The sequence below is a fragment of the Telmatherina bonti genome, assembly GCF_933228915.1.
Source record: "Telmatherina bonti genome assembly, chromosome: 17".
In the NCBI taxonomy this organism is placed as follows: domain Eukaryota; kingdom Metazoa; phylum Chordata; class Actinopteri; order Atheriniformes; family Telmatherinidae; genus Telmatherina; species Telmatherina bonti.
The window spans coordinates 22,202,234-22,226,875 of NC_136615.1; the positions used below are offsets into that span (position 1 = coordinate 22,202,234).

At 38.3% G+C, this 24,642-nt stretch overlaps 1 protein-coding gene across 1 annotated transcript in view; it reads left to right on the top strand.

Annotated features, from left to right (window-relative positions):
- Positions 1-333: 333 nt before the first annotated feature.
- The window catches only part of nsmfa (NMDA receptor synaptonuclear signaling and neuronal migration factor a), a gene marked incomplete at both ends in the record, with an annotated part of 41,967 nt that continues 17,658 nt past the window's right edge, over positions 334-24,642 (top strand). The window contains 5 exons of the mRNA XM_079256497.1: positions 334-404; positions 16,585-16,646; positions 16,954-17,868; positions 18,775-18,841; positions 23,855-23,923. Coding sequence (XP_079112623.1) covers positions 334-404; positions 16,585-16,646; positions 16,954-17,868; positions 18,775-18,841; positions 23,855-23,923 — 1,184 coding nt within the window. The remainder of the gene's footprint in view (positions 405-16,584; positions 16,647-16,953; positions 17,869-18,774; positions 18,842-23,854; positions 23,924-24,642) is intronic.

Sequence of the window (24,642 nt, forward strand, 5' to 3'; positions counted from 1 at the left end):
AATGAAAGAGAGAGAGAGAGAGAGAGAGAGAGAGAGAGAGAGCGAAAGCTCTGTGTATTTTCAGCCACAGCTGTTGTGCTCCCCCACGTACGTGCTCATAACTGGGAGACAAGCAGGAAGAAAGAAGGGGGGGGGGGAGGCAGACCATCGTCCGTCTTTTTGCTCTGCAGACGTGACCCATCTACCACACGGATTTCCCTTTAACTTTTTCTTTTCTTTTCCTTTTTTAAGATTTTTTTTTCTCTTTTTACAGGCTGCTCTTTTTCCCCAGTCACATTCCTCGCAAGTCTTTGGAATGAACAGTTTTCCCGCGTGCGCCGTTTCCATGTCAGCATGGGAACTGCTGTGTCCAAAAGGAAGAATTTAAGAAACGATGCGATATCTTCTGTGGCAGCAAAAGTTAGGTGAGTGGCACTGGGAGCATGCCTGTTTTCTTGCAACGAGATGAAGGTATTTCACCCATGAGGTGCAGGTCAGACCGAGAAAACAGGTGTGACAGATGTGTGCGTGTGTGTGTGTGTGTGTGTGTGTGTGTGTGTGTGTTGATGAATTACCACTGCGCTATCCCAGGTGCGTGCTGCCCGGCTGGTAACGTGCCGAGAGGCTCCTCGCGCTGTCCCGTCCATAGCCCACAAATAAGTCTTCATGTTGTCTCCAAACTGCACTTGAAATAACAAAATAACGATTTTGTTGGTTTTTTTTTTATTTAACGAGGATGTTTTTATTTTAACAAGAGGAAGAGGGGGGGGGGGGGGGGGGGGGGGGGTTGCCTCTTGCGTGTCCGCGTTTCCTCTGATGTTGTGAATGAAGCATCATTGTATAACCAAAGTCATGCAGAGGGAAAGTGGAGGGGACTGCTGCGACTCAGTAGCCCTGACACATTTTTTCAGTTTGGCCTCACCTTAACACTCCATCAGCCGCTGCAGAACAGCCTATACACGTCTGATTGTTATCGCAAGTTAAACAAAACAAAAAAAAAAAGGCTTTCAGTCTGGCCGCATCGACAGCTTCACTCTTCCAAATGGCACGAATTAACCAGCTGTCAATGAATCAATCACCTCAATCGATGCTGTCACGCGCTGATCACCTATCACGGCTAGTTACTTGGGTCAGTCACAAAGGACATGGCACTGGGGAGGCGGATTCTCATTTTATTTTGGAAAAGCTGTGGGGTCCAGACTGTTTGGCAAGAGTCCAGCCTGGTTAAAAACTGTTAAAAACGGGCTTCTTCTCTGGAGATAGATTTCTTTTACTCATCTGGACTGCACCCAGCAACACCGAGAGAAAGTCATATGTTTCCATCCCGCGTTGTCTCCAAGGCTGTGAGCTGAGCACGTGTGGCTGTGTGTTCATGTATGAATACGTATGAAGCGCGGACCTGCAGGTGCAAATCAGAATACGAATTCAGCATTTGTGCATCAGATGTAGATCACACTAGAATTTAATGTGTGAGACTGTAATTCAGTCGATGAATGACCTTCACTTGTGCCGACTCCAGCGTCCACAGATGTGAGCTGATGTGGTATTACGTCATTCCTTCCATGCCCGTGTCTGCCATACCTAATAAAGCCTATGATATAGTTAGGCTATGGAGTGTGTGATGTGTCTGCGTGCTACCTTGAAAAGAATATAATAAGAATGTGATAGTCGTAGGTTACATAATGGCAAGCGACTGCAGGATTTCTTTGAGAGAGTGTGTGTAAGAAGAAGAGGGTCCACATAAAGGCTGGATGTGCTTTTTAATAGCGCAGCAGAACTACAGAAATACTACTATCCATCTGACTGAACCACTAAAACCCTTACACACACAGGCTTTGGCATGCTTGCTTTATCCAATGACAATATTCTGCTAATGTATCAGACACTATCAGTTTATTTCTATTTCATTTTCATCCATTCATTTCTTTTAGTGCGAATATGAATATTATTAGCTGCAGTAAATGGAAAATGCCGCTTACTCTCATCCAGTATTCATCAGCTTTCCACATGCACACAACCACACGAAGGTGGAAAGCTTGAACCACGACAATATAAAGCTGAGTTGACAGTATGAAGTTGAAGTTAATATACGCAGCAGCTTAATGGCAGATATTTAGTCCTTCCTGCCACTGATTCAAGACCAGACAACTAATTTATTTCATATTCACATTTTAATGAGGTTATAAAAAGTCTATTTTCAGTGGTTGTTATACAAGGAAAATGTACCATTTATACTCATTGTTAAAAAGTGAGAGTTCTGCATGGAAGGATGCCAGGATTACATCACATCAGTGCGATTGCAGTATAAATCGAGCATATGGCACACCTGCATGTTCCTGTGTTCTGGGAATTACGTGACTAATGAGCAGCCTGCACATAAACAGCCAAATAAATTTCTGTTACACTGACTTACCTCACCCTGACCCCTTATTGTAGCTTTAAAAAAAGTTGTCATGGCTAAATTTAACCATATGTTATGAATCATTGTTGTTTGCCGTTAAATGGGAAGATTTTCTCCTCAGTGCAGTAAGTTATACAAAACATTAACTTGGCTTCAGAATCTCAAAAGCAAATGACAGCTGGTACGTAACTCTACAAAAGTCTGAGTCATCGTCCTTCGCCAACTCATCTGCAAACACAAGTGGACTGTAAATACAGTTCCCACTCACACACACACACACACACACACACACACACACACACACACACACACACACACACACACACACACACACACATAGATACACAAAAACTTTATTTTTATTTATTTTCAAAACAACTTTTGGCATTACCTAACTGATAAATACATACTCAGTCTCTTACATCACATGTTTGACACTACACACTATGAGATTAATTTGGTTGAATCTTAATTCTAGCAGTGTAATGGCTTGTTTTTTTTGTTTTATTTTTTTTTTACCACAGCTGCAGTCATTTTCTGTAGTATAACTGGCGGACAGGATGTGTGTGCATGTCTGCTTATGTAAGTCAGTCTAAAGCTGACAACCTTCCAGATTATCTGTAACTGAATGAACCATGTTGGCTTATAAGGTAACCGTAAAAGAAGAAAGCCAAAAAGTAAACATTGCTCTTTTGTTTCCAAGTAGTTAGCTCTACAAGCATACAATCTTATTTTATTACACATGCATTTAGCTGCTTTAGGCTTGTTAAGGTTGTGTAACAACTTTAAAAAAAAAACAAAAAAAAAAAAAAAAACCTAAAAATCTTAATCCGTCATTACCCCAATAGAGGTTTATAATAAAAAAAAAAAGTATGATATAAATGGACCTATTGGTAGATATCATGGCAAACTGTGTTTTTTTTCCCAGTTAGGAGGTGCTCTTTCTGGTTCTGGATTCTAAATAGTTGAAATGACTTTAACTTTATATATGTTGTTTGCATCTAATAAACATTGTGAGACTCTTTAATTGCGATATCTCCATCTTTATTTCTATTTTCTGATAAATTATGGATACCCTCACTTTAAAATGATGCAAAATGAAATTTGACTTTACTGACTGGCATATGTTCAAAGTTCATCATTAGAAGTATGTTCAGGTTCCTCTTCAGCGGGAGGACATGTCTAAGCACTTCCCTGAAGTTTTAGATGAAAAGATTTCTGACATAACGTCTGCCTGACAAGCTAGAAATTGTGTTTCAGAAATCCAAAAGTAAGTAACTGCTTGCAAAAGAAACATTTACTAGTCTAGAAACGTGGTGTCAGCCACTGCCAAATACAATCCATGACATATTCCAGTAGCTATCCTAATCACAGTTACTACTCTAACGCTAGTCTGCTGGCTACTGAATGAGCACATTGGGTATAAACAGAGTTACTACTTACCTACATAGAAGCAGGAAGAGTGTGACTGAAATTCAAGTATGAAAAGTTCTTTCAACCCTATTCCAGGTATAGTTCTTTCTGTTTTTGTAATGGAAAACCAACTCAAGGTTAATACTAGCCATAACCTAAGTATTTGCACATTGTAATGTAATGAAGGGTCATTTTAAACACACACACTATTTCACCTGGCTGAGCCTGAAACTAGTTGTAATGCGTCATGTTTCTTATCAACTCTGTGATGCTGTTCTGGGTACACTGACCCTTAAGCTAACAAGTCAGCAGGATAAGTTACACAAAACAAAGCTGTAAAAAAAAAGAATAGAAAAGCACAAGCTAAATAAATATCACAATGGATTAATAGCAGTAAAACTACATGGTAGATTGCGATGAATTATTTGTGGATCAGATTTTCCTCAAAAGTTTGCATCACAGGAGGTGTTAAATAATGTCTTGTTTTTTATGTTATTTTTGGCAGTTAGTGTGCAAAAATGATCTGATCTGATCAGAGATGAACACAAATGTTATTTAAAATTTTAATATTTGCATTTTTTAATTTTTTTTTTTTTACCAGACTTTAAACTTATTTCTGCTGTTGGGGATTTTTACGGGGTAGTGTTGAGGATTGACTCATTTAAGGTGCCATGCTCAAGTATCCTGTAGAGATGATGGGATTCTTTTAGCACTTGTGTGTTGGCTTCGTTTTCAGGGCTGGAGGTTAAAGTCTGGTCTGTATTAGTTTATTTGCAAAATATCTGCAAGTTTTGTTTTGTTTTTTGTAAAAAATTGGGCTTACTGGCACTTATACACACAGTTCTGACAATAAAGATGTGCTAGAGTTGCAAACACAGATAAGACTTATGGCAGGCAGGGACAAATTGCTTGTAATGCCTTGTCAGAGAGGGCAGGTCTAGACTGGTACAGCTTCAACAATACAATGCAAACAATAAATAAGAAAAACTCAAGAGACATTAGCAGTTTGTGACTCTTAAGTACACGTCATTTTGTGCATGTTTATGTATTGCTGGTTATGACAAAGTCTCCCTGAGGAGCTCAAACAAGTGGCTGGCAACAGAGAGTGAAGAAACAACAGAGAGGTTACATCTCATTTTCAAAGCCAAATTCAGCGACGCCGAGTGAGAAAGCAAATGCTTTGATGTGTCGATCAGCCTTAGAGGGGAGCTGTGCAGTGGCTGGGCTGAAGGGCAGTGGACAACAGGGTTCACCATGCTGGGAGTGTGAAGAATAGCGTGAGATTAAAGGGTTGGTTCAACAGAAGGATGCAAATGAATAACCATGTGTTTAGTTTGTTCTATACAGCCAGGTGTGACTTTGTTATTGGCCTGTAGTAAATTCTTGATATGTTACTTTATATTTTTTGGGCTTTTTCCATTAATATTTTGAAGAATTGTGCTTCCTGCACTATCCTCTTTCTTAACGTCATGTATTCCAGTGTACATTATATTGGTTTAATGTATAATCTGAGCATTGTCATTGAAAAAAAACCTCTTTTTCTTTTTCTGTTTCACACTTTATCTCTAACTCTGTCTCTTTCACTCCCTTATTCAAACACAATTTTTTTTTTTTTGCTTTAAATGTGCCGAATGGGGTGGATTTGGTTGATTAGTCTGAACAATTATAAGAACTCCAGCAGTGCTGTTTTTCTTTGTCTGCTGTAAATTTAATTTATTTATTTTTTTTACAATTAATCTTGGAAAAAAAAAAAAAAACTGCTTGACTTTATAATTTGATACAATAAATAGATATTCAAATTGAAGTTTTTTTAAGCTTATTTTTGGAGCTCACAAAGTCACAAATAGTTAAAGAAATTATAATAAATAAAAATCATGAACAGTCAAAAAGGACATTCCCTTAGCACTATGTTTTCATACATTTGGCTCCTCCTAATAAAGGTTAATTCAGCATCTTGCATCCTGTCTCTTTTCTGAGCGCTCCCTGGTAAAAGTAATTCTGATGTTTGCTTTCTCCTGCTCTGTCACTTTCTTTCCTTCTTTTCCTTGCTTTCTCCTTTAATAGGTGTGCTTGTTCAATCAGCTATGTTGCACATGATGTTGTGTGATTTGCTGCCATAAAGCAAAGCATAGCTGTCACATGATGTTGTGAACTGCAGTTTCTCAGCCTTTGGATGCTGCAGGGCAACAGAAATGTGCACATTAAACATCAGCATGCCATCAAACAAGTCAGAACCACAAGGTTTTATTGTTAGAAATGTTTTGCTTTAACATCAGTTTTCAGTTTTAGTCCAAATCTAACAAACTTAAATTCCCCCCAAGGTCATGAAAAGACAATGCAATGCATTTCACATGCATGGTTTTACTGCTGTTGGTGGTGCAAATTTACTGGCATCAAACCACAAAGGAAAAAAAAATACTTAGAGAAATTAACATGAGATCAATAAAAAAAATATTGTTCCTCCTTTTTTCTATCTTTGACTTTCAGCATTTTTTGTCTACATCATGATTTAGTTTCAATTATTATTTTCATAATGTGCTGGCATTTCCGTATCATTAAGATTACAACATCTTGTTTCATTCACACCATATATCCAGCAGTTGGATAAAATCAGATAGAAAAGTACAGATTTCACTTCATGATTTTGGCTCAGTGGGACATCAAATTAGATCACGTTTATTGTTACAAAACCAGTACCATCTGATTGAACTGGTTGCATTCAGCCACAAGTGTGCTGACATTTCAAACAGCTTACCAATCAGATGCTTGGCTCCCACAAAACCCCCTGATACCCTGCACTTTCAGATGAGCCATTAAGTTTCCTAAGCTCCCTCAACCCCCAGTCATCCAACAAGGCTCTCAACAGGTTCTCATCACCCCAGCTGTGCACATTTGTTCATGTATGCATTTCAGCATGTGTGTGTGTGTGTGTGTGTTTGTAGGAAACTCAATTCAATTAGTGTATCTGAGGATTCAATTAAGAATCATTAAGACTGAGGTATCTCTTTTCTTAGCAGCCTGTTGTTTATAGTGGAGAAAACCCAGAGGATACATGAGCTCTGATGAAATTCACCCCAGTGGGAATACTGCCACGGGAGTGGTGACTTGTTTTCAGCCAAGAGGTGCTTCAATTTACCCCCACAAACCTAAATACTGTCTCTGTGTTCAATAATGGCAATGCCCACAAGGAAATTGGCATAGATATCAGATATATGGTAGATTAATAATGTACTGAAACTATGTATGCTGCACCAAGAGAACTGGGTCATTTATTTGATATTGGGACTTTAGGAACTGTCTTGTTTTGGAATATTAAATGCTGCTTATTATTTTAAGATTTATACAGACATACATTATGATTCCTTATGAGCAGGTGAAAGCAATATTGTACACTAGAACGTCTAAGCTCAAAATGCACCACGAACAAGAGAAAACATTTTACATAACGATGTATTTAACAGAACTCCATGTAAAAGGTTTACAAAGATGCTTTCTGTTCTAAACAAAGCAATCATCTAATTGAACTGGACCTTTTCATACTCCTTATTCAACTGTATTAATGCGTCTGTGCAATTCACACATTACTTCATATTTTATTCATCCCCAGTCACTTACAGGAATCCCTATGGATTACTTGCTTGGTGAATATCTAATTAGAAATGGATCCAAATGAGTGTTTTATACATGACAGCAGAAACCCAAGAAATGCCACGAACAGGACTAGTAGAAAAAAGAGATGGATAATGTGGCGGTGGAGAACAAATAGATAATGTTTAACTATCTGTATCCATTAGTATGCACAAACCAGTTGAGGATAATGAAAATGGGCTTGTTTACAGTTTTGCTGTGTCCTATCCGTCAAGTTTCTAGTCATTCGCTGCTCTGTCTGAGGTCTTTTTGATGGTCTTTTAAAGTAGCTGGTGGTGTTTTTTGGAAAAGGAAGTAGAGTGTGTGTAATTGTGTCTGACTCATTCAGCTTATGAAATGCTCTGCACACTACACTCTCTGCTCAACTGTACATCCAGACACAGGCATCAATATGCTGAAATTCACTATTCCTTAGTTGTTACAAAGGAGTAGAAAGGAGGGTCAAACAATAAGTTGGCCTCTGTTTTGCACTGTAGTTTATAATAGAGAATTGCATCTGCTTGTGTTGTAGAGTCATGTAGATGTCACAGCCATCAAATGTTCCACCTACCAGATTGCTCACCACCACTAATACAAAGAATACCTTTGTGTTAGGGTGTCAGTGGGATTGAATCGTTTTCTTCCTCCTGTGGTGCTCTTTGGCACTGAATTAAGTCTAACAAAATTGCTTAAACTTGCAAGGTGTCATGGTTGTTTCCCATACTTCTGTAATAAACCAAATCTGCATAAGATGCTAATGTGTAAATGTAAAGCCTCATTTAATTCAAAACAATGCATAGCTGTAATACAAAAGGCCGACAAGGCCCTTGTTTCAACAAATAGCTACAATCCTTTTATGTTCATGATCATCAATGAGATAGCTTGTACATGATTGTATATGAAAACTATTAAATGCATGATGCTGGTGAGACTGTGGTTTGGGGTGTCAGATGGGCTTCTAAGGGTTGTAGAAACAGCATAGAAAATAATGTATCCTTGTCATACTCACTGTCTTTGCTGGTTTCTTTTCACCAAAGCAGCAATTGTTCCCCAGTCCTCACTAGGAAGCAGTTATCAGGTATAATGAGAAAAGTCACCTAATTTTACTTAAGGGATGATTTTAATCCATAACAAGATGCAGTTTAAAGTTTAATTTAATTGGGTGCATTTTTAAATAACCACATGATGTCCCTATTTTTAGGCAAAAAATTGTGTACCTATAAATAAATGAGTATCTCCGTAACCGCAATGTCTACCTGGATACTGTTGCAGTCAAAGGAAGCACTTGTGAGAATTCTTCAGATGTGTAAATATCAGTATATGTGTTAGTGGTGAATAAATAATTGAAGATGGTACATAGAACAAATGATAATAGCTTCAGGCTTTCCTAGAAAAAGAAAAGTACTTTCAAGACAGTTATGAATGTCCCTTTGGAACGATGCACATGTATCTCTAAATCTTTATTAAATCATAGCAAAATATGTAAACATAACTGCAAAGGTCAAGTCTGATAGAGTGAAGCATAACAAAATTAGAGAGGTTTCCAAAAGGACCATTTTAGCACAGTTAGGCACCATCTGTTCTCAATCCCCCCTCAGGTTTTAAAAGATTAAATACAAAGTTGTGTTTGCCCTGTTCTCAAACCGTAACATTACATCATAAAACTGTATTATTGATTTACAACTTCCCATTGAGAAGAACTGCAGAGGAGGAGATGGTCTGACAGTGTGTGTCATTGTGAAGGGCACATTATTGTTGCATTTAATTTAATGAATTACCTAAAAGGACAAACTACAGACAACAGATTTGAAGTAACCTTTTTCTCCCCAACACAAAGAAGTTGCTTTGCCTTGTTTACGCAACAAGATTGGAAAGTCTTCAATTTTTTTTTTTTTTTTTTTTGTTAATAACAAATTTTAAGCATATTCACTTCTATTACAAGTTCATCTACTGAGGAAAATCATGTAGAAAAAGAAAAACCATAAATGATCTTGAACTAAATGGACTTTTAGATAAGAATATTGTTGTTAATGTTTATTTTTGCCAATAAATTGTTAAGTGTGTAAAATGTGAGACAGTACAGTAATATGTAAAAAAAATAAGGACAATACTGGCACTTCATTTTTTAGGCAACAACGGCTTTACAGTAACATATTCGCATCTTTACTTTCAAATATTTTGTATCTAAAGTCAATGGTCAAGAAATATGGCATGTGACTAAATGTAGCTTACTCATTTTTCTTTGTAAATATGTACATGAGAAAATATATTTCCTTTTAATATAATTATAAATTCATACACTGTATAAGTCAGTATCATTAATTTACGATTGATTTGAATATTACAACTTTCAGTTTGTTTTTATTTCATTACAAATTTAGGAGTTTGGAAATATTATCCTACTGAAATGAACAAAAACGCCTAAAATAATACATCTTTCATATTTAATAAGATATAATGAGCAAAATGACAGATATGAGCTTCACAGATGCAAAATGATTCTCTAAGTTAATGCTTAAAGGTTTCATTTTCACATTGTTGGAATATCTGATCTACTCAAAACTTGGAACTGCCACTGCTATATATCACTCTCCTCCCAAGTATAATCTGTCAGACCCTTTTATAGGCTGTAAAACGCATCTTTTATATTATCAAAACCTTTATATGTTAACTTACTCAACAAATCTTTGGTTTTAACACTTAGTTGCCCATAGAAGATGCTCTTCCATTTTAGAGAGTCTATTGTCATTTTCATCTTTCACCTCTTCGATTTGCTGACTGTGTTCTCTGTCCGCCTTCATTTCCCCAGGTTTACTCCAGCTATCATTGTGAATATGCCCCCAATTTATCCCCGTACACTCGTCTTCCTCTCTACTATAATCACTTCTCTCCTCCTCAGAAACTCCCCTCCCTCACTCATTCCTTTCCCCTAAACCCCTATCACATGTCTGAGAGCATGCAGGATGAATTTTACATCTGCCTCCACAGCCTGTTCTTCATATTTCACCGTTGTGGATCACTAAGCTGCCGTTTTGCACACCTGTGTCCCTGATGTGTAGTGCTCACAAACCTCATATCAACCTGATGCACAACAGTAACTGGAGACAGCACACTACAGAGAGGTTTCCTTTAATAGATGGATTGAGAAGTGTTTTGCTCGGTTTCCTCTCATGTATAATGGATGATGTGAGTCTCTTGCACCATTGTTTTCTGATTCTAATCAGAGTCCAGCCTGTTGAATAATGAAACATGAAAGCAAAACAAATACGTTTCAGACCTTCGTAGGGACACCTGCTGATTAAAGTGTGGAGACCATGTTCATTACAGCGGTCTGCAAAAGTGATTGTTGCTTATTACACACAGAGAGAGAGAAAGAGAGAGAAAAAGGGGCACATATATATACTGTATTTCAGTCAGATTATTACCACCAGCTGTTTTCTGTGGTGCTTGCAAATAAAAACAGAAACAAAAAAGTGCATTCTCCAGCGCAATGCATTTCCTTGCAAAGATAGAACAATAAAAACACAAGAAGTAGTGGATTTCTGAGCAAAAGATGCAGCGGGGCAGAATTGCAGCGGCATGGCAATCTATTTTTTAGAAGTGTAGTGAAGGGAACTGGATGGTGTCACAGCACGTGTGCAGCCTCTCATTCCTCAGTATTACCACCAAACTCTAATTGAGTACATTTCTTTTGGCTGTGGTCTTTGCCATTAGCAGGAAACAATGGAGGAGCCAAAACAAAACTGCAAGCTCAGGAAAAACTTTTCCATTTTAAGTGCTGGAGTGTACAAAAGCAGAGAAATTAGATGGATGTGAAAGCTCCAATAAGCCCTAATTTATTGTGGCAAGTTTTTAGTCTACCCAAAAAGGTCTTGTAATCGGAAGCTTTATTTAATGAGTTTGCAGTTTTTGCACAATAATAAAATGTTGGTGAACTGAGGTCCACAATGCTTGGGGTTGTAATTGTTTTAGGCAATGGCACAGAAGTATTAGTGTTAAAACTGCTCTCATGACTATGCACAGATGCCTGACAACATAGGACCATACTTGTTTGTCTCTGTCATACAACTGATTTTCTTTTTATGACTGAACTGTTTTTTAAACTCACGTTTTAATTGGATTAAATAAGAAATACTAAGACACATGAAAGACTGAGTATCAAATAAATGTTTGGAAACAGATCTGTTTTCACTGCAGACCTTCTCTGCCTGTGAGTGAGAGTGCATGGGCTTATGCTTTCTGTGCTGGACAGGCTTTAATAATTGAAGAAACTGCTAGGAAGGAGGTGCACACCCATAAATTACCCTGTGGTTGGGGGTTTCTTCGGCATGGGTCAGTATATCTTTCCTTCTTTGTGTTTATTATTATAGGTGCACTTTAGCCTGAGTGCACATTAAAGTATGCGGTTTTGTACCACTTTTGGGAGAAAAATGTGTACATCTTTACAAATGGATGCTTTCAAGAGGTAACAGTTGATTTTACAATTAGGTCATGGCAACTCAGTCAGCTGTGTTGGACAAGGCCAGGACAGTGTTGGGTTTTGGTTGGTGCCAGTGTAGGTATTAGTTATTCAAAGGTTTCTATGGTAAATTTTTAATATTAAATAAAAAATATTAATATTGGCCCTGCGATGAACTGGTGAACTGTCCAGGGTGTACCCTGCCTTTCACCCTAACACTGCTGGGATAGGCTCCAGTTTCCCTGCGACCCTGAACTGGATTAAACAATTAGGAAAATGAATGAATGAATGAATGAATGAATATTAATGTTAAAAATTATCTACAGAGCACTGCTTGAGAAATTCCAGTCCTTATAACTATACTTTCATAATCAGTGAGATTTGATGTGAGCGGAGCATGTAATGAAGGCAATGACTCCAAGGATTGATAGTGTTTTCCACTTGTCTAGAAATTCAGAGTGGTCGACAGTCGGTGGTATTAACAGGTAGTTGCACCAACTCTGATTAATAACCAAAATAACTCAATTGTGATCATTTATAAATGTCACATAATACAATAAAAGCCCAAACCCATTTTAATAATGGGCACCATGCCAATTAAGATAATTGTGATCAATAAACGGCACATATATGAAATGATTTTTTTCAATGAACAAGCCTGCCACAACAACATATTTATCAATAACAATACTTCATTGCTGTTTACACGAGTAAAAAATATATATTATCAAAATTTTTCATGAAGACAACTATGGACTTCAACAAGGATGGGGGCAGGCATCTTGAAATCTGAAATCTATGAATTCAAGATTGCTTTGTCATTTCCAGCAAAAAATTATTTGAATTCCAAATTCTGAGAATAACTGGACCAAACAATGACCTTAACCAGCCATACTATATCAAAAAATGACTGAACTCTGCATCTACATGTCATTCAGCTCTGCAGAAGCCCTGCAACGAGTCATTCATCTGATTCAGGTGTTTTGGAGAAGGGATGCATCTAAAAGTTGCAGGATAGTAGATCTCGAGGACCAGACCTGGACACACCTGATTTAGATGTAGGAAATGTTAGTTTAGCATATGAGAGCAATTCTCAACATAACATAATTTATCGAAAGCAACCTTAATATTTCAAACAGCACAAAGTCAAAGTCCAAAAGTCATTGAAAACCTCAAATTAACTGTGAACCATTTACAGTAAAGCTGATCATGCTAAGCCATGTTATGCTAAAGCTAATACTGATGCTAACTGTTAAAACCCAGTTTGTGTCTTTGGTTATTGTAGTCCTTTGAAAATCGCTGATCCTTGTCCAGCTAGATTTTTTTTTTCTGTTGAGTCCAAGTTATGTTGTATTTAGTGCTTGTTAGAAGGTAACTGGTAGCTTCTTTTTTGTTGGAGAGTTTGGCCAGAAGGCTAACCAAGCAGCTCTCTTTTAGGGAAAACTTTCCTTTGCCTGAGAGGGGAGGTAGCTGCAGGTTCTAAACTGCTGTTGCAAACAGAGAGAGGTTGGCTGCTTTTGGCAAGCTGGGGATTGATGAGAGCATGATTAAGATTAGGCTTTGTCTTTTAATCTCAGGGGTTCTCAAACTTTTAGAGCCACAACCCCTAAGATTAAAAAAAGAAATGGTGTTCATATTTTTGATATGACATCTGCACTTATGTTGTTGTTTGTGTATTAATGTGTTATAACTAAGATATTAATATTTCTTCATTAATTCATTGTGCATGTTAAACTTTTCTTAAACCAAAACAGGCATGTAGTTCCAGATGATTGTTATTGCAGGAGATCAAATCCTTTCCAACTTAAGCAATTTGCACATACTCATGTAACTTTAGTCATGTGAAATTATTACATTTTCTTCCTGGAGGATAAGTCTGTTAGATACTAAACCAGGAAGGGAAGCCGTTGCAATGTATTCTACATGCTGTGGTTAACCACGGTTTCTGACAGGAACAACTTTCTGAGAAAACTGTTTAATATTTGATTTGACCCAAAAAAAAAGTCAACCCTGCACAGTCAGATATTAAAGTCACTGTACTCATGTCAATCCAGAAAGAGAAAAGAAGGTGAGTTATATCCACCCACTGTGGCCCAAATATAGCAACTTTAGCAAAATGAATTTGTTTACTCAGGTGCATGTTTTACTCCACAGATGATTGAAGTCAATTAATGCCTGCATCTACTGCAAATGTAATTTGTTGCAGGACAAAATTCAAAATGAGCCTCTTCCTCTGTTATACTTGTTCAGGTATACAAGCTACAACATAGGTGTTGCCTTCTTGTACTCCATCAGCCCACTTCATTATAACTCTGACGGGTTCTGTTGTGAAAGTGTGTGTCCTGTCGTTCATGTAGTTTTCATTTTAACAGGTGTTGCTGAAATACTACAGACCAAACAGGTGATAATGACAATTATGTTGTGATTTTAGCAACACTTTTAATATTTAGGAATGTTTCTAATGTTGTTAAGTAATACTGATGATTTAGATTATTACGGGATTTTCCATCCCTGTCTCATGGAAACAAAAAGACTGAATTGTTGCTTCTTCTTTGTTTTCATGTACTCTGTAATATGGAAAACATAAAAGAAAGCACAAAGCACATACTTGAAAACAATAGTGGTCAGCTCAAGACTTTCTGTCAGCTCCTCCATTTGGCCACACTCCAACCACTCTGACCTCCAGTTTCTGTCTCTTGAAATGATCCAGCAGTTGATATATGACATTGATCCAGCACTGTACAACTGCTTTCTACAGGTTCTGTGCTAGCTGTGCCTCTTTCTTTCAAACTGTAGAGGAATAAATAATCATAATTGAAAGTACTGACAGTTTTGACGAGCATTATGTTTGTTCAAGGACTCTTTTAATGTGCAGCTCTCTGAGCACAGTTCCAGAGCCTGTAACTATGAGGAAGATAAGCTGCCTGCATTGTCCTGTGTGCCCCCTGATTTTACACTGCAGAGTTATCACTTATAAACTTGTTTTTCAATGCATGGCAAATGGTGGTGGGAGAGAACGTGAAAAAGGGCAAGTATGTATGGTAAAGGTTGATATAAAAATGTGAGCCCTGTTTGTTGATGTATTACCCACAAAAGTACCTATTTGATTCAGTGACTTCATGAAGGTCTCATCTCTGCAGCTGGATGTTGTCAGACTAGCATGCTAACATCATGTGGAGAAGCTAGCAAAGTAAGCTAAAATCTTGAAAAAGTTTGGCATGTAAATTGAAGACCTGGTTGTTGCCCATTTTAAATTTTTAATTTAAATTTTTAATTTTTGTCTGCAGTCAAAGAGCAAATTAGGTTTATTCAATATACCAGGGGTGTCCAGCTCATGTCTTCAAGGGCCATTATCCTTTAGATTTTTATTGTATCCCTGCTCAAACACACCTGATTCAAATTATTGAGTCATTGCACAGCGCTGAATAGGTCGTTGGATCAATTTAATTTAAGTAAGGTGTGTTAAAGAAGGGAACCCCCAAAAAAACTGAAGGACAGCCCATGAGCACCGACTTTGAACACTTCTGCAATATCCCATCAGTCAAAAGCTTCCCAGTGAGATTCAGTGGGAGAGTGTGTCTAAACCTTTGACTGATACTGTATACCAGGGGTGTCCAGCTCCAGTCCTCAAGGGTCAAGTGTGTTAGAACAAGGATACGTTGAAAAGCTACAGGATTGTGGTCCTCAAGGACCGACTTTGGACACCTCTGCTGTCAACTATCTTAAATTTTCAGAACTGTCAATCAGCTTTATGGTATATTTTACCTGAACAGTAAGATAAAACATCATTATAGGGCACTCTGTCTTTACAATGACTGACCTATATCAACCTTATTAGCTTACTTAAATGATAATTCCATTAATATAATGGTAAAGCTATTCTCATTCTTCTCTTTTTTTATTCTTAAGTATGATCACAAATCATTACCCTTAACCAACATTGCTGCAGTACATCTCCCCTTCAGTGAGCAATGAGGATAACACCAAAAGAACATCTTTAGGGATATATGTCTCTTTTTATCCTGTTACTTTCAAACTTTCCTCACACTTTCATCACAGAAACATAAAGAGGTCGATGTCTCTCAACAGTGAGCCCAGGGGTCTTTATTTTAAAAGAAGTCCTCTGTGAAATGGACTTTTAGCTGTGTGCTGTGAAATTGGTTTCTGCAGAATATTTGTAGTCTATCTATTTCTCTGTGTTAAAAAAGACGGAGAAGACAAAGGAATTAAGCACCAGATTGCAGAGCTCTTGCTGTCTATTTTCAGCAGATCTCTAAGCAATCGACTCCACTTGATGTCAAGGTTAAGCCTTTTTCTTGACACTTGGAGATACCATAGAGTCACACATGCTAACACACTCCCAATCTGCTTGTTAGTTAGTTCCAGCAATTCAAACTGAGGGCATACTGAGAAATTAAGTTTACTGTAACTATAACAATCCTTGACTTGATGTGCTCCTGCTGTCTCAGACCAACATTGGCTGAGGAGAGGAGATAAAACAGCTGAATCTTAATCTGTGGGTGGCACAAGCCTACAAAGAAGGCAATTAGGATTATAAATTATAGTTTCCTTGCCCTTTTCTCCTTTCTCTCCTTCCCTTTTGCCTTGTCTTTCACTCATCCTCCCTCTCCCCTCTGTGAATTAATGTCCTTATGTGTGCCGTGTTTGTATATGTGTGTGTGTGTGTGTGTGTGTGTCCCTACAGAGCAGCACGGGCATTTGGAGAGTACCTGTCCCACACACACCCTGAAAACCGAAACGGATCAGGTCAGCGTCTCTGTCATCCTGCCATTTGTCCATCCATTTATCCTGTTCTGTGTATTCCTTTGAGGTTTTAATCCTTCCTCCACCTGCTACAGCTCATCTTCTGTTGAAATGGCAGACTGTGCTCACTAGTGTGTTACTACGATGGCTGGCAATCGAAAAAAGTTGATGATGTTATCCTGTGTGTCATCCTAAGCTTATCTTCTTTTTGTCCTATATCCATATCTTTCTCCTCAGCTTCCGAGAATGTTTCTAATTCTTTAGCACTCACTTTTTTTTTTTATGTCCACTTCCCTCTTTCACCCTCTAGCTCATCTTTTATGTGAAACCCTGGTGGGTCCTGATCCAGAGTCACCAAGTGACACCATTGGCCCCAACAATAGCAACCATCTTCCTCCCTGCTCAACCATCAAGGACTGTGAGGACAAACCAGAGTCCAGCCTAGCAAAGGAGAAGCTGGTACTACTCCAGCCTGCTCTTCCATCTATTACCATATCTACTAAGCCTTCTCGTCTGTCCCTCGAACGTAGCTTCTCAGCAGAAGAAGACCAACAGAAATCTGTTGAGAGTAACTTGCAACCTGCTCGTGTGTATACCATTACCACTGAGCACGGTATGCTGATGAGCAGCGGACGGGGCAGTAAGGAGAACCTAGAACTGGATGTCCTAAAGGAGAAGTCGGGGAGTGGTGGAGTAGGGTCTAGAGGTGTTTCCATCCAGCCGTCCACCTCCCCATCTTCTGCTTCATCATCTCCAACCCAATATCACCGCGCAAGCAGCAGTCGGGGACCCAGCAGCCTTGCAGGCAGCCACCATCACAGCAACCATCACCACAGTAACCATCACCACGGGGACCACCGCCACCACACTGTCTCTGGCACAAATGCACCTTCAAGCAGTGCGGCAAGTGGAAGCGGCAGTACCAATCAGCAGCAGCAGCAGTTAACTGTGCCCCATCATGCATCACATCACCACAGCCACCACCACCATCACTTGTCCCAGCCTCTGCTGCAGACATCCGTCAGCGCCCACAACATTCGAAGCTGGGGTGAAGGCGGGAAAGGGGAGGCAGAATGCAGCGGTCTGGCTTGTGAGTCGTGCAGCGGTGCTCCCTCACGTAGCCAAGGCTCCCTGGATCTGGAGAGCACGTCCCGGGAGGCAGGCAAGCAGCACAGACGCCTAGAGCGGATGTGGAGTGTGGACCGGGTGACTGGGCTGGAGAGAGGTGAGAGGGTGGAGGACAGAGGAAGGGAGAGGCACTACAATCCAAACAAGGGAGGGAAGGGAGGTCGCCCTGCAACTGCGATTTGAATAATTGGTTTTGAACCAGAGAAGAAATAGGATTTGATTACTTTTAGTCACTTGCGAAGATGACAGTTACATCTCTACCTATCTTTGTTGTTTACAGGCTGATGTTGCCTTATCCATTTCCTTAGTTTAAAATCCAATGACTTACAAAAGTTTGGGCAATTTCTGTTTTCATGGGTACCTTGGTGAGTAAATGATAGACTGGTATCCAAAAATAAGGTTAAAAATGAAACACTGCTTCTGTTTTTGGTGCAAAGTCACTATTTTCATTTTTGTCTTTTTTTATTATATGGCTTGAGAAGAAAGATGAAGATGGAAATTATTTAAATTTATGCAAAAAAGGGTGGGGGAGACTTGCAATACATTTAGGAGTGATCAAACCATATAACACATCAGTAAAGTTCTGCATTTATTTAGAAATACTTTATTATTTTAGCTTTTTATAGTTAAGTTATAGTCAAATACACAAAAGCATTAAATCAAAGATGGATCGCATTTTCGTTAATGTAGAGTAGATAGAAAAACTAAACGTTTCAAATGAAGCCAATTCTATCTATTTCTTCTGAGGTCAGGTGGGGCATTTGGTTTTGATGTTGGATGTGACGTGGTGGTCTGTATTTCTGACTCTTCGTCTCTCCTGTCCCTCTGGCGCTGTCTCCTCCTTTGTGTCTCCCTCTCTCCATGTGTGGAGTGGTGGACTGTGAAGTGCTGGTGCTGCTTTTGTGCTTTCATTTTACATTTATTGCAACAATTTCCAATAACCTGTATTGCTTTTTTCTCCTTTGTCCTAACTTTGGACTCCTCATTCTTTTTTCAATTGCAGAGGACACTAACTGGTTCCCCAAGGAAAACATGTTCAGCTTTCAAACAGCCACAACAACCATGCAAGCGTGAGTGTCCAACCTTCAAACACACACAATTACATTTTGTAGTGTATCCATCACAGAAAAGGTTAAAATAGTTTTAAAGATACTTGCTTTTCCAGCCACATATAACAAATATTCCATTAACTACGTACTTGACAGCAGTTCAAGACGTTTTTACAAAGTGTGCTATTAGGTTAAAGATTAACTTTTATTCTTCCATGCTGATATAATTAGCATTTGCATAAGCTATAAAAATTATATTTCAAAGCCTTAAAACTAGCTGAAGGAAGACAATTCATCATAATGAATAATTTGACAATGTACATTTAAATAATTGATATATAAGGCTTTTGCAAGCAGTGTTTCAAAGTGGTTTCTGAGCACATATGAAGAGAGTTCACATGGACGAAAGAAAAATGAAGTCAAATAGTCTGAAATGGCAGGATTAGACTGACTAGTCCTACACATGTCAAAAGACAGGCTATTACTGCTTAAATAAGACTCACACAAAGTCAAAAGACAGTGAGTTTATGCAGTTGCTTGGTCATGAGCTGGAGTGCACATAAGTGTTTCTTCAAAGAGGTAAAAGAAGTGCAACATACATCTGAGTGTGAATATAGATCTGGACTTCTGGATTAAAGTTCCTTTGAGCATCTGAGTTAGAAAGTAAAAGGAGATTCTAATCACCAGCAGCTCTGAAAGCGATCTCTACTGTCACGACTAGTTCACATCAAAATGCAGAATCTCTTGCTGTTTCCTGTGATCTGTTTGTGTCATCCTGCCATTTTATCACTTTATAAAATCTATGTTTTTGCTCCTTCATCTCTAATCTCAGAGTGGCTCTTTTGTCGCTCAACAATGAGGCACAATAACAACACCAAAGGTTTAGAGCACAAAGTCAGCTGATGTACTGTATAAGTACTTCCCTTATTTGACTTTTTAAATCAACACAGAGCAGTAGCAATTATGTGGCATTATGTGTTGACTTTTTATTCATCGAGGTCAAACACTGACATACTCTCTTCTTTCTCTTGCCTCTCTTCTTGCATTCTAATTAATCTTGGGACTCTCAAACAGGATATCGTAAGTATGCCTCTCTGCCTTTTTTCTTTTTTAAAGTTCGCTTAATTCATGCCCCTAACGCCTGCTCCTTAACTTCGATGTCTGCATTTAACCTTCATCCATATGTTGAGAGCTAGAAAACAAATGATTACAGTATAAAACATGTAATTATGACACACAGAGGCTGTGTGTGTGAATTAGTGTCTGGGTTTTGGACTGGTTTTTCAGTCTGTTTCAGGGCCTTCTGTTCTCTTGACTTTCTAAACTTACATTAAATATACATTAAATAAGGACTTTAAAAGGATTAAATAAGCTTTGGTTTCTAAAACACTATTAAGGATGGTCAGCTGGCACATCTTAGGTCTTTTAATTCAATCAAAAAAGGCCAGAAATAAGAAAGTTACAGGATTTTCATGCAACAGGGTGGATGAAGCCCAGTATAATCCACTGCAGCCGAGTAAATCTGTCAAACAGATGCCCAGAAAATGTCTGCCTTTGTGCTGGCTGACCTGAACCTCAGCTTAGATCCATCCAGCAGTTCTGTCACTTCGCACAGACACACACACACACATGCAAACACAGGTCACAGATAGTTTGACTTTATTTAAGATATTTGAGGGAGCCATGAGTGATGTAATCCCACACAGCTGTCCAAATCATCACTAAATTGGTACCGCTTTACTTCAGCTGTGTCTGGAAGTGACTGTGAGAATTTGCTTTAGGGGAGGCTTGATAAGAAAAGTATTTTTAGCACTCAAATAAAGTCACTAGTTTTTTCTTTTTCTTAACTTTGTGATAATAAGATATTAGCTGTCAGTTTAAAGAATGTAAATCTAATACAATTAAATATCCAAGACAAAATGCACCGTGTGCATTACTAACCTGTCAAAAAAATTCTTGTGATAACTAACAATATTAACACTGAGTATTTTAGCGAGTTTAAACATGACATTTCATTTTGCACAATCCCATCTCCAGCACACCTTATCTAACTGAGCCCAACTAACACGAGCTGCTGCTGAACTGTGAAATGGGTGACAGCTGCATTGGTCCAAAGAGCAAAATATATCAACTTTACATTAAAGGCTAAAAAGACTTGTGAGATGTCAGTGTTACATTTTAGGGAGAAAATTTGTCGGATGGCTCTTGACACTAAACAGAAATTGAAGATGGAAAAGGTTACATTTTACAAAACTGAGTCACTTATGTGTTTGACTTTTGCTGCTTTACAGCCTGGTGTTCTGGTCAATCATGAAGTAGACCTAAAATGAAAATCTATTTATCCATCCAGTTAGACATGAGTAGCTCAAATGAATTAATTCCTCATTCAGTTTTATTTAGACTGTTCTTTCACAATACATCTTAACAAAAAAGTGGTTTTGTAATTTAATTAATTGTTAAGCTTTGTGGTGTAGACCAGTGGTTCAACAGCACTTTATGATAAGTTGTGACCCAAAAAAAACTTCAATTTCTCAAAGTTATTTAATGTTTATAACTCATATTGTACAGAATTAACACTTCTTACATGCACAAAAAATAAAAAGGGACAACAACTGAGAAGTTATTTAAAAAAAAAACCTCAGAAATATATAGGTAAATGAATAACCTTCTCACTGAATATATGACACTGTAACAAGTAAGAATTTCTTGATTCACTCCACTGCTGTGCTCATGGGTGGAAACTCTGGCATGCAACTGTTAAAGTTTTAAGAGCTTATTTAGAAAAAGCAAATGGCGATGTCCAGGTGTTTGGCTGTGTAGCTTCCTGATGAGAACAGGTGGATCAGAGGCTGGGCAGGTTGGGAGGCAAATAAGCAGGAATAAACTGGAAGGTCGGTGGGTCTGTAGCAGGGATTACATAGGAGAAAGAGAGCAACAAACTGGCAGAGACTGGTGTTAAGACTAAAGTTCAAATACTGAGGCAGTGTTCAGATGATCAGTCCGTGCGTTTACATGGGAGTTTTAATTCCTGTTTAATTCCAAATAGAAGTTAATTCCACTTTAAGCTGATTAAAAACAACCATTTAAACATTTAATTCCCAATACAAATTTCTATTTGGAATTAAACTTAATTCTGATGTAAGTGGCTGGTTTATTCACATTTCTAATTCCTCTGTCATGTAAACCTTAATTCCGCTCTAAGTTAATTCCGGTCATTCTGCACATGCTCGTTACCTTGTCCCAATGACGCGCGTTGTTTTGCCTCCCTTGTTCAGTGGTCTACTTTTCTTTTTCTTCTCAGTCGCTGCAAAAAGTGAAGTAGTATACTTGTGTTGAGCTGGTACTTCAAAATTAAAATAAAAATAGCAGCAAAACTAGTACTTATTATGTAGTTTTTACAAGTGACGACAGAAGAGACGAGAAGCAGGGAGCCAACTTTGTTTATTTCCGGTATACGTCATGTCACATGGACCCTCTGTCCTGTCAGAACCCTTCCCAGCCCGCCGATCTATAGAGGAATTAAGTATTATGTTTCATGTAGACCTTTATTCTGAATTATTAATTTCATGTAAACTCGTAGGAGAATACGTTAATTCCGAATTATGGAATCCCGAATTAAAAAACATCATGTAACCGTACCCAATCTCAGATGTGTGTGAAAACCTCCTGCTGGAATCCACACCTCCACCTGCAAAACAGTCACATAGACATAACTTTTCACTAAACCTTTATTAAACCCAAATAAGAATCTGGTGGGAACGTACAGAAAGTTTTGTTCAAGCAAACAGTTTAATGAGCTACTGTGTGACTGTGTTGTGCTCTCACATATTCCTACTTCCAAATGCAAATTAGTTTCCACTGCAAAGTGACAGAACCTTGAGTGTCATGGGCTGTGGATGCAGGCCAGTGGAGAGAAACAGGAATCTGTGAAATATCTCATATTTCTCAACCAATATGCCTTGAACTGTGGACATGTGTGGCTGTTGCACATTTTGATGTGAGACTAGAATGTCTGATCTTATTTTAAAATAAACATTTGGGGGTTTATTGATTAAAAAAAAAAAAAAAAAACATGATCTGCTGATCTATCAATAACTGCTTGTGCCATAAACGTTTGCTATCACACAAAAGAAAAACTGTTTTGTGTATAGTTTACTGTTATTTATAGTTATTATTTTACAAGATAAACTCAAATTTTCTGAATTATTATAAGTGAGATTGGGTAAATTCATGATGTTGGAAGTGCTCAAAATCTAGCTTTGTGTCTCATTTGGAAACACATGAAATATTTTCACAGGAATTATTGACAGCAATTATAACACACATTAAATGTGATGCATTTCACACCATGTTTGTACTTTGACACAAGTCCAGCATGAACACAGAAGGCTCATGTTATGAAAATCAGAACAAGTTTCATAGAGGAAGAAGTAGGGGAGACTTCAGGCTTGCGCAACTTTACTTTCTTTGCCGTAGACTGCCTGCAGCTTCAACATAGAAAATGCATTCAGGAAAAGTGAGAACTGTATTTCCTAGGCTGTGAATAAGAAGTATCAACAACACAACACTGGAGAATTTACGGTTTTTGAGTTTAATTTTTGTTTCTTCAGGAGCTAAATTAGGCCAGGGTAAGCTCCAAGTTCAACATAAGTAAGATACACACAGGAGGTAAACAATAAAACATGACTAATTCTGCTGAAATGTAACCCCCCCACTCACCCAAAAAACCTGATTATTTTTAGGAATTGAAAGTGGACTGAGATATTACCTATGGTTCTAAAATGAGTGATGGACTACATGCAGAATGGCACATCTGCAAAAGGAGTTAATAGAAAAAAAAACTAAGCCAGTGAAGTGATCTGACCCTCTGGTCTTTGTTTCCAAAGCTGCCTTACCTACAAAGGTGTCCCCTTCACAGCCAAATAAACCCTGCAGCTAAAAGCCATGGCATCAACCTTCCTGCACGGCCCTACCCCTCACCATGCCAGCATCCTCCCTCTCTCATCCCCTTAATACTGTGCCACGTTCTGGCAGGGCTTTCCGTGGATTTGTACTGAGAAAAAGGAGAGAGAGGGAGCAGGATTCGGCAGAAGTCATTCAGAGGTATGAAGCTGGGCTTTGCCAGAGTGATGTTCGTTTCACTCTTGTTTCCGACTGCAGCCCTGCCGTTGCTTTTTTATAACCGTATCTAATGTGATTCAGCCAAGGAGTCAGAATTTGACACTTGTAAATATGTCAGGATGTGCTAAAATAGTGTGCTCGAATGTTTGGTTTCAGGCCAGAGTTGTTCTGGCAGCCTTAGTCAATCAGACTTTTAACTTTAAAACAAGAACATGCAATATGAGGAGTTAAGATAACGTTGAACTGGTTTCTATCAGTTTTAAATTGATAAGTAAAATGTTGTACTACATTTAAACATTTAGACCGACAGTGCAGCATAACCTGATATATCACTGCATTAATCCAAATACACTTCTGAAGATGAGAAATGAAATTTTCAAATCGTTTGGAAAGACAGAGTGAGATTCTCTTACACTTGGAAGAATAATGGCTTCACTAACAAGTTCAGAAATCGTCCCACTCAGGCCCAGATGCTCTGTCACAAAGGGGCAGATGGTGGATGTGACACCAGATAGTACATCTCAGTTCCTTTGACATCTCAGTGTCATCCATCTGCAGTGTCAGCATCATTAACACAGTGTGTTACGTCATCAAAATGAACCGTCTGAGCATGAAGAAGGGCAGAGCAAATTTTGAAGGTACTATGTAACATGGTGGAAATTATATTAAAAATTGTTTAATTTAGTTTAGAATCCCATAGA